Source organism: Artibeus jamaicensis, unplaced genomic scaffold (assembly GCF_021234435.1).
Source record: "Artibeus jamaicensis isolate MK-2021 breed Jamaican fruit bat unplaced genomic scaffold, CSHL_Jam_final contig_1998, whole genome shotgun sequence".
Taxonomy (NCBI): domain Eukaryota; kingdom Metazoa; phylum Chordata; class Mammalia; order Chiroptera; family Phyllostomidae; genus Artibeus; species Artibeus jamaicensis.
The window spans coordinates 17,323,829-17,340,519 of NW_026521407.1; the positions used below are offsets into that span (position 1 = coordinate 17,323,829).

General features: G+C 37.4%; 1 protein-coding gene across 2 annotated transcripts in view; it reads left to right on the top strand.

The window, feature by feature from the left end:
- The window catches only part of CEP112 (centrosomal protein 112), a 336,669-nt gene that overhangs the window by 126,762 nt on the left and 193,216 nt on the right, over window positions 1–16,691 (top strand). For both annotated transcript variants that reach the window (XM_037128107.2, XM_053657443.1), the window contains exon 19: window positions 11,472–11,579. In XM_037128107.2, the coding sequence (XP_036984002.2) occupies window positions 11,472–11,579 (108 nt within the window). The remainder of the gene's footprint in view (window positions 1–11,471; window positions 11,580–16,691) is intronic.

Consider the following 16,691-nt stretch of genomic DNA (forward strand, 5'->3'; position numbering starts at 1 on the left):
TGCTTCCCCACACACGGCCTAGGGCAAAACCTAGACTGCTGCCCAGTGTGCTGAGGGTGACTTTCGGTCCCAGCCACATGGGTGTGCGTCTCTTCCCAGCTCCCTGTGCGGTCAGAGCCCAGGGCCTGGAAAGTGTGTCTGGTCCAAATACACAGTGGAGCATCGGGAAACTCTCTGGTTGGCTTAACATTTAAAGGATTACAGAAAACACTGAAGAAGGGGACCCTGGCCAGTTTTAAGTATACAGTTAAGGCTAAAAATGAGGTATTTGAAACTGCCAGGGCTGACAGGACAACTTTCCGAGAAAAGCTGAGACTCACAGGCACCTTCGGCTCAGTAAATGCATCACTCAGGGCTGATGGTGCCATATTAACAGATCACAGAATTCATGGGTAAGTAAGGAGAATAAACAAGTAAACAGCAGCGGGACTTGTAAAAACATTCTGTAGGACAAGAAAAAGATATTTGTATCTAGTAGTCATAGAAGAAAAGCAGAGTTCTGTAAATGATCTACTTTTAATTTCGAAAAAAGTTTCAGAAAAGCAGTACCTTTATAAGATCTATAATGATCTATAGGAAAGAGACCACAGATCAAGTGAATTAATGAAACCTGGGTACAATCTGGAAAAAATAATTAAACTTCAAATAAAAGTAAGAATAAAATGAAAATCCTACAAGTTTCTAAGTAGGAGGAAACTGACCAAAAAATTAGAAAAGTACTGGAGTCATGTTTCAGAGTACTGAAGGAGACAGGTATGACCTAATTTGTACATAACTGAGGAGGTTTTCACTTGCAAAATCAACAGAAAAACATTTTCTTAGTAAGTGCTCACATCATGTATACCACTTGTTTCTTTTCTGGGAGAAATTGTGTGAGCACATCAGACAATCCAGAGATGGAGCAAAAGGCATCATCACACACATGGGGAATCCATCATATTAAAGGGCGAGTTGAGAACAATGGAATCCAACCAATCAGAAACAAATTTAACTGTTAGAAACCTGGTTCAATGTTAATGTTTATTGATTCTCAAAAAAGAAGGTACATGAAGTCGCAAACAGATTCAAGAATGACTTAACTCTAAATCCCTGGGTTGTGTGAGCAAAGATCAAGCAGTAGTGGGTGGGTAGTGAGGGGGTGAGAGGAGTGCAGTCCGCTCAGACACTTTGCTGTGGAAGAGCTGAGACTCAGAAGATTCTTAAAGTTAGGGAAATGTAGATTAGGATAATTTTGAAATATATAAATGTAGGTATTAATAAAATTAACAAGATGTTACATTCTCATAAAAATATTGAGAAGATAAAAGCAAAACTTGAGAGGAAATATTGCCAAAGGAACAGTGGCAGAAACAGAATAAAATGTCCAAAATAAGACACAGTATGTAATTGTAATAATAAATATTCATAGGCTAAATTTTGCTAGTAAAAACGGTACAGGTTAGCTAATTTAAATCCATGTATATGCTATTTATATTGTAAAAGACCCAACTAAAAGTCACACAAAAATTATGTTAAAAAGCTGATGAAACTACATCACTTGTATTCAGATAAAAAGGAAGGTGTATTACTATTGCACAAATTAACATTGGCCATAGCAATAAACTGGACAAAAGATATGTTTTTGCATGCTAAAAGGCAAGAATACTTCATCAAATATGAAAAGGCATTAGGAATATATGGAGAATTGACATAAATAATCATGGGTGTTTTAATATAGATATTTTCTCCATTTTTGACAGATGGGAAAAAAATAAACAGGAGGTTCCAATAACAGTTAGCAAAGTGGCCATCTTTCTACTTCCTACTCTTTGAATACAACACATTAAATTTCTAATCCCATGGAATAGTTATGAAACTCAGTAGAGCAGAGGGAAACAACCAGCCAATATATTTCTAAAACTTCACATGACAGAGAGCATATATTTTTTTACCACAATGCAATAAAAGCAGAAATTAAATTTAAATTAAAGTTGCTACATTAGCCTTCACCAAAATTAAAAATTTTTGCTCTTTCAAAGACACCATTAAAAAACAACAAAAGGAGTCAGGCAAGCTAAAGAATGGGAGAAAAAATTCACCAAGTTTCCTGAAAACTTGTATTTAAAATATAAAAGAAATCTGGCCCTGGCCCGTGTGGGTCAGTCAGTTGAGTGTTGTTGCACAACATGAAAAGTCATAGTTCTGTTCCCACTCAAGGCACATGCCTTGGTTGTGGGTTCAGTTCCTGGTTGGGGCAGGTATGAGAGGCAACCAATGGATGCTTCTCTCTCACATCGATATTTCTCTCTCTCACTTTCTCCCTACTTCCCTTCTCTCTAGAAATAAAATCTTTGAAAAAAAATCTGTCACTTACAAAAAGGAAACACATTTGAGGAAGTTCAACATCATTCATGATTTAAAAAAAAATCTGTACAAATTAGGACTAAAAGTGAACTTACTCAACATTATAAAGACATCTATGGAAACCCTATTGCTAGTATATTTAATGTTGAAACACTTAATGGTTTTCCTCCTAAGTACAAGGAAAAGATGGTTGCTTTTGCCACCCTCATTCAACACTGTACTGGGAGATTTTAGCTAGGGTAGTAAGGCAAAAAACAAAACAAAACAAAAACCAGATTAGAAAAAAAGAAGTACAAATGTCTTCAGATGTCTTGATCCTAAATTGTTGAAGTCCGTAAAAGTAATGCTAAAATTAATTAATGACTTACACAAGTTGGAAGGACTCAAGATCAATAAACAGAATTCAGTCATACTTCTATATACTGGCAATGAAATATCTGAAGATGAAATTAAGAAGACAATTCACAAGCAGCAAAAAGAATCAAACATTTACAAATAAACCAGTGAAACATTGAAGACTTATGCATTGAAAACTATAAGATACTGATAAGAGAAATTTTAAAAGGTTTAAATAAATGAGAGCTGTTCTGGGTTCACGTATTGGAAAACTCAGTATTTCAAGACAGCAGCTCTCCACAAACTGATGTGTAAACTCAGGGCAATGACTATCAAAATCCTCATACACTTCCTGTGGAAACTGACAAGAAGAAATATTTGTTTCCACTAGTAAATTTTTTTAAAAGTAAACTGAAAGTAGCAATGATCTGTTTTTCAGCTAACACATGGGTAGAAATCCGTGTATTTCTGGAGGGAGTATAAAGTTATATAACCTTTCTGAAGGGTTGGTTCAACATTGTGGTTTATCGTTCGCCTGTTCTACTTCTAGGACTTTATTTTTCAAAACTATGAAGTGTGTTCAGGGTGTGTATTCTGGTGTTATTTGTTAAAAGTGAAAATTAGAAAAAAATATGTCAAAAAAGTTTGGGCAAATGTGCAAACTCATACAAAAAAACCTTAGGATAAAAAGAAGTCGAAGAGTTGTGTGGCTAAACTGAAAGCCCTGGCGATAATGTCCTCTTGGAAACCATTAAGTTAGGAGCCTTATCCAGCCACAAAATGAGACTGTCAGAAAATAAGAAAGCCAGGGCTGAAAGATACTGTTGGTGGGATTGATTCTGGAACCACCCTTTCGCTGGTCCACACCATATCTGTGACTGTTCTGTTCTGTGCCTGGTTCATGGTCTGTCTGCTATGTTCCTTCTCCACCACCCCTCGCCAGAACCATTTGACTGTATCACTTCTTGATGTTATGAGTTCATGTATTTTAGGCATTCTAGGATCCTGGGTATCGCATCTCTATGCACAGTTAAATGATCTGATGGAAAAGCCTGCTTGGTGCATGCCTCTGGGTTCCCCTTCCTGACCTTCAAACCCTACACGCGTGTCCTGTCATTGTGAGCAGTCCTCACCAGGCCTGATCTGTCCAGTGAGGCTGGTCTCAGACTCCTTGAAAAAAATCCTGATGGCAACCTCTAAGCAGGAAATTCTTTCGATTGTCTTCTGCTGAATACATGTTCTTCAGTGGTTTTAGTCGTAAATAGTTTCACCAAGTGCGGTTGAAGGTCTAAAGTAGAGAATGTACCTTTGGTGTGAGATGGATAATAAAGAACCCCATTTATAATGGAATTCTTACAGTTAGGCTCACTCACAAACCATATAATTCTTACCAGGCAAATTTTAACTAACGTTGAATAAACTATATATGTCAAAACGTGGCGGATTAGAGCTCCTCTATTCCCGATTATCAGCTGGTTACAAAGTGCGAATGTGGCGTGACGAATTCTAGAAGGAAATCGATCAGCAGACACATTATTGAGAGTCATAAGGCTTTTCGACTTTTCCAGAGCCCATGTTATTAACAGTCTTCCTTTTCTGTTGTTGTTTGGAACTGCTGTTTTCTCTTCTCTCTAACATCTTTTGTGTCGGAGCCAGCAGAGCTGAGGGCATCTTTTCCATTTGGAAACTGCTGCAGACGGCAGACAATGGGGTTTGAATTTAACAAAATAAAAGCTCTCTGTTTGTTTTTGAAAGTGAATTGCTGTTTCAGAAATGAGGCCCATGAGAGAAAATGGAACAGACTTAAAAAAGAGCTTCATACTGTTTCTTTCACTTGGAAGAACATTTCTTTATGATTTCTTTAAAACCTTAATTTTTACTCCAGAGGTGAAGTCCGCTCTAAGTGTTAGCTGTCAGCAATTAGTTGTGTGAAATATACATATTTTAATTGGGAAGATTTAATACTCTATTGGAGTTATTCCTCTATATGTATAAATATAAAATCACATTTTTAAAAAGGAATGGTGTTTTCTATTTACCTATTCTCTGTGAAACAAATCAATGACTAGAAGAGACAGCTATGTTTCTTGAAGTATTGGCAGCAATTCTAAAGTGAAACTTTTCAATCTCGTAAACTGACTGCGTGCATGTCTATGAACCAGTTTCTCCGGGGGCTTCCACGAGCCAACTCACTTTTGTAGTGAATTTTTCTCCTCTTGAAAATGCACCCTCATTAAATGATACTTGCTGCTGAATATCTGGCTTTAAATTTTATTCCTTTTTCTTTATAATCATGAGGTACATGACATTAGCTTTATACTTGAAAAACCCACTGATTTTGCCATGCAGACAAAATTGTAAAACACTGCTATTGACTAATGAGGTTTCTTCTGGCTCCCGGTACCACTGAAACCAGTTAGCAGTTTTTTATATTCTTCGGGATTGTATGTTTAGTTCATCATCCTGTTATTGCTGTTGACTTAATGAAAAAACATTCTCTAGTTACCAGGAAGGAAGGATGCCATCTGGACATATTTGTGCCATCAAGTGTAGATGGATAACAAACACTTAAAGAAGGAAAGAATCATCAGCATACAAGCCATTCAGTGTGATGAGGCCTTTGTCCTCTTGTCCTCTAAGGGTCGGGCTGGCTTGTGTAATTTTAAGTAAGTTTTTTGAGACCTGGTTTAAGATGATAGATGCAGTATACATTGAAGCATTTTCTCTCAGTTTCTTTTTGATGGCAATGAAAAAAATCTCTCTACCCTTTTAGCATTTGGAATTTTGTCTTTACCTGAGATTAGATAGCAAAGGTAGAATTCCAGTATTCTATTTAAAATTTTCAGTATTGTGATAATTAATTCAGTGCAATGACAGCATCCAAAGAATATGTACAAGTATTTGGCTTCGAAAAACAATATTAAACAAACAACCCCCCTTCAGAAACTGACTATTAAAAGAAATTTTCACTTTTACTCTCAAATGCGTAATGGAGCAGTAAGGGAAACTTTTTCCTAATACTGTTCATCAGTGACTACTCTCTTTTGCAGAAGAAAAATAAACCAAAAAAATTGATGTGAATATTGGACCAGAAAATGTCATTCTTTCTGTGTTTCGCTGATTTTAATGGTTATCAATTGTGAAAATAGTAACATTATTAATTTTTAATACTTCAACTGTTTTAATGACTTACTGGCCAAGGATTCAACAGACTTGATTTCTTCTTCCATTTATTTATCAAAAATTTATGAATACTTGTTCTAAATTTCCATTGTTGTAGATCCTGGGAATTTAGAAATTAAGACATGTTTGCGGCTTATGTAATACACCAATGCATGAAAGTGTGCGATTGTGATGGGCGGTATAACTAGTGGAATAAATAGGTCATTAAGACAACACAGGGGAGGCACATACATCTAAGGTGGCCCAGAGAGTTATCCATTTATTTGCATAACAGCTTCTTTGTATAACTATGAATTTCTCGAATGGTCACTTGTTAAAGTGTTATTGGTATTTGATTTAACAAGGTCATTAACCATTAGGTCAGATATACAATTCATTTTTATTTCTTTATATCAGTAACCAATAAATAGGAAATCAACTTTGAAAATGACATCATAATACCAGGAAGCTTCACTTACCTGAAAATAACAAAAGATGTATAAGGCCTCGGCTTTGGAAACTGGAATATATTATTAAGAGAAACCAAAGAAGACTTAAGTAAATTGAGAGACATCATGTCATGGATTTGAAAACTCAGTGTTATAAAAATGTCATTCCCTAAATCTACAGAATCCACACAATTCTAAAAATCAGAATGTTAGCAATGCTTTTTGGAAGGGAGTGAGGGAAGCTGACAAGCTGATTCTAAGATGTGCATGAAAATGCAAAGGGCCCAGAATAGCAATGGAGTCTGGGAAGACATGACCAGGAAACTCCCACTGCAGGCACTGGGACTGAGACTAAGCTGTAGTAATTAGTACAGTGCAGTTTTGGCACAACGATGACCAGAGGTATAGAAGAGAGAAACCAAAAATGGACTCAGTCTGATTCCCGTCAAAGGAAGTACTTTAGTGCAGCAGGGAAAGAACAGTCATTTAATAAATACTGTCCAGTGGATGGCCATATGGAAAAACAAGCATCTTGCCCCTTTTCTTACTCCATTCTAGAACTGTGGGTATACAGTCATGGGTAAAACAATAAAGCCTTCAGAAGGAAATGTAGGAACATTTGTGATAGTGGGAACTGCTAAGCAAGGATTTTCTAAATAGAAACCAAAAGGCATAAACAAGAATATTGTTAAATTTAACTTCATTAAAATTAAAAAAAAAACAAACTTCTGTTCACTAAGAGAAGAGTAGAAAATGAAAAGGCAACCTCAGAGTGCAAGATGGTATGTGCAGTTCAGGTTCTGAACAAAAAGTCCTCGTCCAGAAGAGCTGAAAAAGACGGCTACAAATCAGCGACGAAAGGGCAGCCATCAGACATGCTGCCTCTCATATCAGTTCACCGTGACCTCGCACAAAGAACGAGCTGTAACCGGGTGTTGTGTTCATCGATTCTTGCCGTTAAGGGTGTTAGTTCTTAGTCTTGAAGGCACAGAAATAATTATCTGTCCACTCGTCTATCTGTCTACCTACCTACCTACCTGCCTAGCTACCTACTTAGGTACTTAATCTGTCTCTGTACATATCTGAACATATATGTAAGACATTTTCTTATAATTTATGTAAATATGTGTTCAATGCACTAAAATATATTTTGAATTGTATAGTTCTGTACAGGTGTATATTTGTACAATAGGAATTGTACATGACAAATTATTCACAGATATAATAACACAGATACTTGATTAGAGGAAGAGCATTCACTTATGACTGTATTTGACAGAGACTGTCAGATGCTGTCCAGCATTCACTCATTCTTTCTTTTTTTGTTATTGTTAGTTTATCTTTTTTTATTTTTAAGGTTTTTTATTGTAAATATTTTTAAGTTATTATTTTTCTATCACACTTGTACCAGTGGTTTCCCCCTTTGCCATTCTTCACGCAGCCCAGCCCCCACTCCCACAGTTGGTACCATCTCAGAGCCCTGAGTTCACTTAAGGCAACATTAGACACAGCTTCAAAATTGCTGTCTCTTACCTTGTCTTTTAGTAATGTCGTTCCAGTGAATGAGATGCAAACAGCATAATTAATTTGCTGTTGACAGGAATCTGCAGGAAAGCCCCTTAAAAAGGGTATTTGACTCGGTTAACATGGGCCCTTGGCCCTTTTCCCTTCCCCATCACCCTTTGCCCCATCCTCCCCAGATGTTCAGAGCTGCAGAAGCCGGTTCACAGCCGTTATGGGAAGGTTGAATTGCAGAGACCTTAACCCTGACATCTTTGAACTGCCAGACATAGCAGCCGATTTCTGAATTTGTTTGTTACATGAAGAAAACATAAAGGGCCTATGTTATTTAAGCTCTGGATGCTTGGGTTTTCTTTAACATGTAACTAGAGTATTGCATGAGGCACCATGTTAGAAAAATTCAGCACCTCTTTTCCTACTCTTTAAACACTAACCATTCACAGAAACACACGCAAGCCCTTATCTGCTCCTAATTTGACCAGCAAGTTTTCCTCTAGGTTTTTGGACACCAGAGTTACATAATAAAGGAATGCATTGTTGTTTTCTTCAAACACTTGAAGTTGAATAGAACATGGAATGATGTATGAAGAAACAGAATCTTTTGTATCAATGGCAACTGAGAACTCTATGTCTATACAGACTAAGTATTTTATAAGCATTGTTTTTTATTTTTGTTAAATTGTGGAATAAGAATGGAGTGGGGTTTTGCATTCTCAGTTAGTATACTCTAAAATAACATGTATTTCATTATCTTATAGTACAGTTATTTATTTTGAATTTTTCTTAATGTTTAGGTATAAAAGGCCTTTCATGTGCTTTAAATTGTCTGCTATTTTTTATTATAGAGGACAGTTCTGGTTTTTTGATGGAAAATACTATATTTTACAAGTTTTGATGTAAAGCTCTTAATTTTATTTTAACTATTTGATATTTAAATATTTATTATTTATTTTAATATTTATTCTGTGTAAAAGAAAAATAAGAATCCAAAATTAATTTCATGTAAAGAGCTCTCTAAAAAATACCGAATAGACCATGTCTTTCTACCTTGATTTATCTTCTTTTTTTCTTCTCCTTTTGCTTTTGTCTCCCCTTTCATTCATCCTTAAGAGCTGAATACATATTTATTTGGCATACCAAAGCAATTTGTTAATAATTAAGATACAAAAGGAAAAATTATGTCATAGTTCCTTTCACTGGGGGAGCTCATGATCTAAGCGAATACACAGAGCCCAAACATTTGAAGCACTTCAATACTATAAAGAAAAAAAGCAATGTCCTAGAAAAATAAAGACGTTAAGTCCTGGAGCACAGAGACAAGGAAGGCGTTCCTGTCAGTCGATGAGATTGGAGAACGCCTCAGAGAGGAGAGGAGACTTCAGTCAGCCTTGAGGATCCGTGACCGTGGTGACTGTTTGGATGAGGATCGATGACGGTTTGGATGAGGAAAGACACGAAGGGGCTTTCCTGATGGCGGGGTAGCCACGGCATGTTTGGGAAGTGCCCAGGATGTGGGAGTGTAGGGCGTGCAGATTGCTGAGGACATATGGAGGAGCTGAGGTTCCTTATGCTTGAGGTTAAACCTCAAATGCTTGAGGTTTAATGTGAACAGCATGGAAGGAGATCCTTGAAACCCAGTTCTTGGGTTAGAGACGAAGGAAAACAGTGGGCTTGACTGTGTGCTTCCTTTGATAATCTCTTAGTAAATATATTTTTGACCGTAATACTGATGAGCAGCATTGGATCAATGCTATTGATCCAAAATACTATGGATCAGTAATCTTAGAAGTTCATTGAATTTACAAGCTAATAACTTAATAGTATCAGTGTTGTTGTCTTTGTTATTTATAAGGAAATACTTCTGTGCTAAATATAATGCCCTAATCTAAATCAGGGGTGTCAAACTCATTTTCACTGAATGTAACTTCAACTCCTTAACAGTTAAGGAGTAGTTACATCTATACAATCCTAAAATTATTTTGGTCCTTTGAAGGCAACCGCAAGGCTGATGTGGCCCCTGGTGAAAATGAGTTTGACACCCCTGCCCTATTCCAACACCAAAATACCTAAGGTGTTGGAAAACGGCAGTAGTGTGGGGGCGGGCAAAATGCACTTTGTTCCCATCCAGTGAAACTGGCTACTTCTCACGAAACATCTTCATTCTTAGAACCTTAAAATTTTATCATGCTGAATAAGTGCACTTGAATGGTTTTTTAAAAATGTAACATGGAAAATTGTGAAGGAAGCATTTTCATCGATCATTTCCCCTAATATTCAAATTTTTTTAATTTTTGAGAAGTTGTGTGAGTATCTGGGGGGGTGGAGAGCATCTCTGGCCTGCCATCGCCCAGCAAGGAGGCAGGTGTGCTGCGTGGTGCTGATGTGGAGGCGAGGGGAGCGGAGATGCGCCGAGAGGGAGGGCTGGGACTGGGCCATGTGAGGCCTCACGGAGTGTGCTGGAGTCCTTGGCTCTTACTTTTTAGAACAGCGTTATTGAGATGTAATTCAGGTACCCACAGTTCACTCCCTGTAAGTGTACAGTTCAATGGCTTTGAATATATTCACAGTGTTGTGCTGCCATCACCATAATTATAGATTTTATTGCCCCCCAAAGAAAAGTCATACCCTGAAGCACCCCCCGCACCCCCAACCTTCTTTTATCCTAGGCAACCACTAATCTACCCTGTTTCTATGGATTTACCAGTTCTGGAAATTTAATATAAATGAAATTATACAATACATGGTCTTTTCTGACTGCCTTCTTTCACTTAACATAATGTTTTCATCCATGTGGCATGTGTTAGTACTTTATTTCTTTTTATGACTGAGTAATCATATGTCTGTACCACACTCTGTCTATCCATTCATAACAGACAGATATTTGGGTTGTTGCTTCCTTCTCAATTGTGAATAATGCTGCTCTGAACATGTGATACAAGTTTTTGTGTGGGTGTATGTTTTCATTTCTCTTCCTGGTTGATATGATAGCTCTCTGCTTGACCTTCTGAGGGACTGCCACACTCTCTTCCAAGTGGCTACATCATCGTACATTCCTCCCAGCAGCATGAGAGTCCTTATTTCTCTACATCCACAACAACATTTGTTATTATCCGTCTTTTTGACTGTAGCTGTTCTTGGGGGTACAATGGTTTGTCATTGTTTTATTTTGAAATTGCCTAGTAACAGTGATGTTGAGCATGTTTTCCTATACTTACTTATTGGCCACTTGTATATCTAGAATGTCTTTTCAGTTCCTTTGCCCATTTTAAAATTGGGGTTAATTACTAATTTATTAGGAGCTGTAAGAGTTCTTCCTGTATTTTAGATACAAGTCCTTTATCAGGTGTGTGGTTTGCAGATGTTCCTCCCATTTAGCACATATTGAGACCTTAATAAAATTTTGTTGAATAAGTATTTGAATTTTCAAAGTTATATTTCTATTGTAGTATTTTTATAATATTAGAACTTAGTCATAGTTAGTTTTTAATTTTCCTCACTTAAATCATTAAAATATACCAAAATAACTGATATATATTTTATCATTTTTAAATTCATCATTATGATTAGTGAGGTGTTTAAAATTTTAGTGGATGGACAAATAAAAACATGGAACCTAATTTTTGGTTTAAAAATTTGATACTCGGTTTTTTAATTGTATAGATGGAAAAAGTGGAAGCAGATCTAACCAGATCCAAGTCTCTTCGTGAGAAACAATCAAAGGAGTTTTTGTGGCAGATGGAGGATGTCAAGCAGCGATACGAGCAGCAGGTAGGTCTTTCATTTCAATGTTGCTGTTTAATTTTCGATGCACGTATAATCTCTATATCACAATATCTCTGCACAGTGAAAATGTTACTAGAACACTATTACCAATATATTTGTAATAGTTAAAACATTTGTTTCAATAAAATCCAGAAACAAAGAATTTTAATCTCCACTGATGTATATTCTGACAGTTTTTAAATCTGAATGTTTAATTCAAACATTTATTGTGATTCTTGAGTTCTATTCCCATCAGAAAACCAGTTCTATTTATTCATTTATTTAAGAAATAGTTTTGAGTGCCTACTATGTACCAGAGACTGCTACCAAAACGGGGCAAAGCAATAAGCAGGACCAACAAGTTTCCTTTTCTCTGGGAGTTTTACGTTTGTGTGGGCAGTTAGGCCTTAAATAAAAAAGGAAATAATTTCAAAGAGTCATATGCAAAGAAAAGAGGGTGTGCCCATAGGCCTGGCCAAGTGGAGGGTGGGAAGGAGGTTGCAGCATTGGTAGGTGGTCAGGGAGGCCTTGGCAGCTGGGAGCCTTGTGCTGAGAAAAATGAAAGCCGGGAGGAGCCAGCCAGGAGGTCTCTGGAAGAGTAATATTCCAGACTGGAAGGAGAGCAGATCCCAAGCTCCTGAGATGAGGGCAAGCTGGGGGTGCTGAAGGAACAAAAATGACCATAAAGGCTGGTTGAGCAGAAGTGTAGAGGAGAAGGTTCCAGCCTGGGAAGTGGGAGCAGAGTTAGGAGAGGACTGGGACCTAGGGGGCAGCACAAGGGATTCAGATTTAGTGTGCATTGCCACTGACTTATTAATAAAAAAGGTTTTATTTTCATCTGGTAAGAGATGTATTCCTGCTAATTCTTGGCATATTTAAGATGGCTATTTTTACTTGTTTGTCTGATTTTCTTGCCTCATTTTTCTAACATCTGAAAAAATGGTAATTAGTTTAGTCATGCAAGAAAATTTTTTCTAAAGACAATATTTGAACCTTTTTTGTCTAGAAACCTGAATAATTTTTTCATTATTATATTTTAATCCCTTATTAAGTGGGTTTTACATCAAGAACTAATGAACCCTATTGTGATTACTGAATTTTATTTCCTTGCTTAGTGATAGCAAGTGGTGGAGTCCCATGAAGGAGGTCTGGTCTGACATGTGACCTTCGGTTTTTATGTTGTTGTTTTGATCTTAAAATATTGGCAAAAATACCTAAGTTATTTTCAGAGAGAAAAGAGGTATAAAGACAAAAGCTTGGCCCTTTTTGTTGTTGTTGTTATTTTCATGATCTAGATTGTCTTGCAAAGGAGAAAAACATAAGAAATGAACTGAGTAAATGATCATGTAGAAACATCTTCAGCCTTGGTGTTAATAAAATTCAAATTAGAATTGACAGTAATGTAATATCTGAAGTTGGCAGAAGTTTAGTAAAATTGGTCTTTTCATGTATAGGTAGTGACATTATAAATGAATGCAGCCTTTTTGGAAGGATTTTGGTAGTATCTAACAAGAGTCATAGAGAATGTTCACACCTTTGGCTCAATTATCCTTAACCTTGAAAATCAGACAGAAATATTTAAACAGTGATGTTAATTATTTGTCAGATGATGGAATCACAGTTGATTTTTTACACTGCTCCCCCCCTTTCCATATTGTGACAGTGGCGTTCTCCTTTTTAATGTGACAGTCACTTTGTTTATGTAAAAATACACGCATGTAAATTCATTTGAAAGAAAAGCTTCAAAGGCTTCTCTCAGAAGGATAGATTTAAAAATCTCCCGAACTTTTGTCTTTTATAGTCTTGGTTAAAAAATACTTAATAAGGAAAATTGATTAATTCTTTAAAGAGTTGATACTACTAATGAAAACCATACTCTGTTTCCTCAATTTTTCTGTATTTCATTTTCATGATAAAGAGATAAATGATATAAATGTTATACAAACCTACAACAGGAATTTGATAAAACCCAGCCAAGGATTTGTCAGGTTGCAACAGGGTTCACCCATTTTTACCCTTCCCATGTCTTTGGGCCTGTTCATTAGAATCGATGCTGAAGATGAAGACTCAAGGCAGTAACTCATGAAAAAAAACCCATAAAGACAGGAATGTGAGCTAGTCAATTTTAGGAGAATATTTATCTATATGATAATAATACATAATTTTTAAAAACTTTTTTCAGCAGAAATTTCTGTTAACTGGAACAGTATTCCCCCCATGTTAAAGAGATTTTTTTGGTGGTTGTTTTTCTGTGAAAGTGTATTAGGAGAAAGCATAGGCATGTGATTGTGGTCCCTACATGCCAGCACACGTTCATTAAACATGAAGCCATTGGACTAGGCTCATTTCCTTCTTTGAACCAGGTGGCCAGGCTGGTAGATAAGGAAAGAGGAGTAGATGCAATGTACCTGGATTTTACTGAGCCACCTGACATGGCCCTTCATAAGGGAAATATAGAAAAATAAGATTTAGATGTTGGTACATTTATGTGGTTACGTGATAGTTTGAAGGGCCATCTCTGAATGACTAGTGTCAACCCGACGTGTGATGGCTAAGTCTGTCAGTTACTGGGTGATGACACAGAAGTAGTTTCCTTCCTGCTCAGAGGTCAGAGGAGTAGTTCTTACGTAAAAGATGAAGAGTAGTTTTCTGAAGCTCAAAACAGCTGAAATTAAGATCAAGTTTATTAGGTTGAATATAAAGTTCATGCTTCAGTTTAGAAAATTATCAGTGGAGAGTATGTGGCGTGGCGGTGTAAGGGAAGTGAGGGGTGTAAGGTGTGGTGACAGGGAAGATGTAAGTGCCCGGGACAGTGGGGTAAGAGATTGAAGACACCGTGTGCAGGGTTTTGTTCACCTGTCGGGTCGTATCAGGAAGAAGTTGACACTGTTTACTCACGGTAAGGAGGACACTGGCAGACTCAATCAAACAAGTTCGAAGGAGCGCTTCCATAATATAGAAGGGGTGGGAACTATGGCAGAGGGAATGCGTAAAGAAATAAGGATATTTTGCCAAGCATAGGTAAGACTAGGGAGAATTGCATATCTATTTATAAATTCAAGGTTTATAATTCAGGAAATGTTACAGTCGGTCTCTGTGATAATAGTTTTAACAGCTAACAGTTAGCAGGGCCTTCCTTGCCTGGGCCAGGTACCATTTCTACACGCTGTCCGTGACTTCAGCCACTTCCCAGCTTTACAGTGTTCTGTGAAGCAGGCACCCTCATCTGTGGTTGCCATACTCTATTTGGAAACTGAGGCACATCCCGTTAGTATCTGGCCCAAGGTCCCACATAGTAAATAGGTGATAGAATCAGAACCTGAACCTGAGCCGTGCTCTTCATCTTGACTCTTACCCCTCATGGCAGTCCAGCGAGCAGAAACTGAAGCTGTGTGTAGATGGTACTGTGAGGAATATCTTGACTCATTTCAAAGTAGTTCTTTCCTAAAGAATCACTCAAATGTGCAGCCGTTTGTCTCATGAGAAAGTACGTTCCCCACCCAAGTGTGTTGAAACAGCAGTGGGGATTGTTGAGGGATGTGCGCATGTGAGGGGCTGTCCTCCGCAGAGGTCCCTTCCAGACCCAGGTCCAGCCCCTTGGCCCCTCCATGTGTCTCTGCACAGATGTAGACACATCTCTGGTTCCTCTGCAGACTCACCTGCCTTCCTCACAGGAGTTTCTTAGCCCAGGCCTTTCGCCTACTTTCCAAGTGGCTGTTCAAGTGCAAGTGTGAAAACTTTTCTAGTCTCTTATTTTCCTTTCCTCTAAAGGATAAAAATCTTACATGTTAAAATCTTCAATGGCTACAAATAGCCTTGTACACTGGGGGATATTTAGATGTGATCACCCTTGCTTCTCCCATGGGGGCAGTGGTCCCTGGGGTGGTGAGCCAGGGCCTGGTGTGTGTGAAGCTGCATCCGTGTTTCCTGGAGGGTTGGATTCACATGATTATTTGTGGGAAAGCAAATAGTTTTACTACTGAGGTAACATTTATTTTAAAACAAACATAGACTTTCCTGTTTTGTAAAATGCAAAGTTCTCATGAATTTTTAAGATAAAATAGGGCATTTCAAAGAAACTTCCAGCTTGTCCTCAGATCCCCCAGGGGGGAACTATTCATTTTCACTGCTGCTAGGGGTACTTTGGTGGAAAATTTTTAGAAGCACTTATCCAGTTTAATCCTTACACTTTATAATGAGGAAATAGACATCCCGAGAAATGAATCACTTGTGCCTTCTGGGCCTAAGTTTCCATATTCAGTTTTAATTTTTGAGCCCCTCCCATATAGAAAGCATCATGCCAGGAACTGTAATGAAGAGAAAAAAAGCAAAGTGGTATTTTAAAATATTTTAGCCCAAATGCAGGCATAAAATGTGCAGATGTGGAGACAAAAACATCAAACACACAGGATAAACACTCACACAAATATCCTGCAAAGCCCAAGCTTTCATCAAGATTTCCTGTTTCTTTCCTATATAACACATCGGAACAAAAAGACAATTCGAATTGTCTTTTCACAAACCTCATTCAAGTCGGAGACAAACAACAAAGCAGGCATGCTAGGATTTCCTGAACCATGCAGGGTTTTTTTTTTTTTGGCAATTCCATCATAATTTTAGATATTATATCTTCTCTTTTCACTACAAAGCCTTTAAAGGGAAATGTATTTCAACAGACAAACAAGAGGTGAAATTCTCCAGAATGAATAAATATTTATTGTTAATTATAAAAAACACTGAAGGATCAACTCCTTACGTGTTACCATTATTTGAAACCTAAAATATTTTGGTGGCAAAGACAGTAATTAAGATAAGACAGAAATTATAGAAGCTAGACAAGTGGGAAATTCAAGGTCAGTTGAGATATTTAAAAAGCCAGTAGCATGCGATTCCCAGTTTTTCCTCTGTAAATATTTTAGTGTTTGGTTATCTAGACTTGTGAGGTAAAATAGCTAACAACATAGGCTTATTTTAAATTGGGCCATTAGTCTACACTGGAAAAGGATATACTAGAAAGCAGGAGGCAGAGGAAATAGCGGGACACTCTTCACTGATACAGGTTCCCAGGAGCACATTGGAGGGGCGGGCGGGCCTGTGCGTGACCAGTGAGGAAGAAAG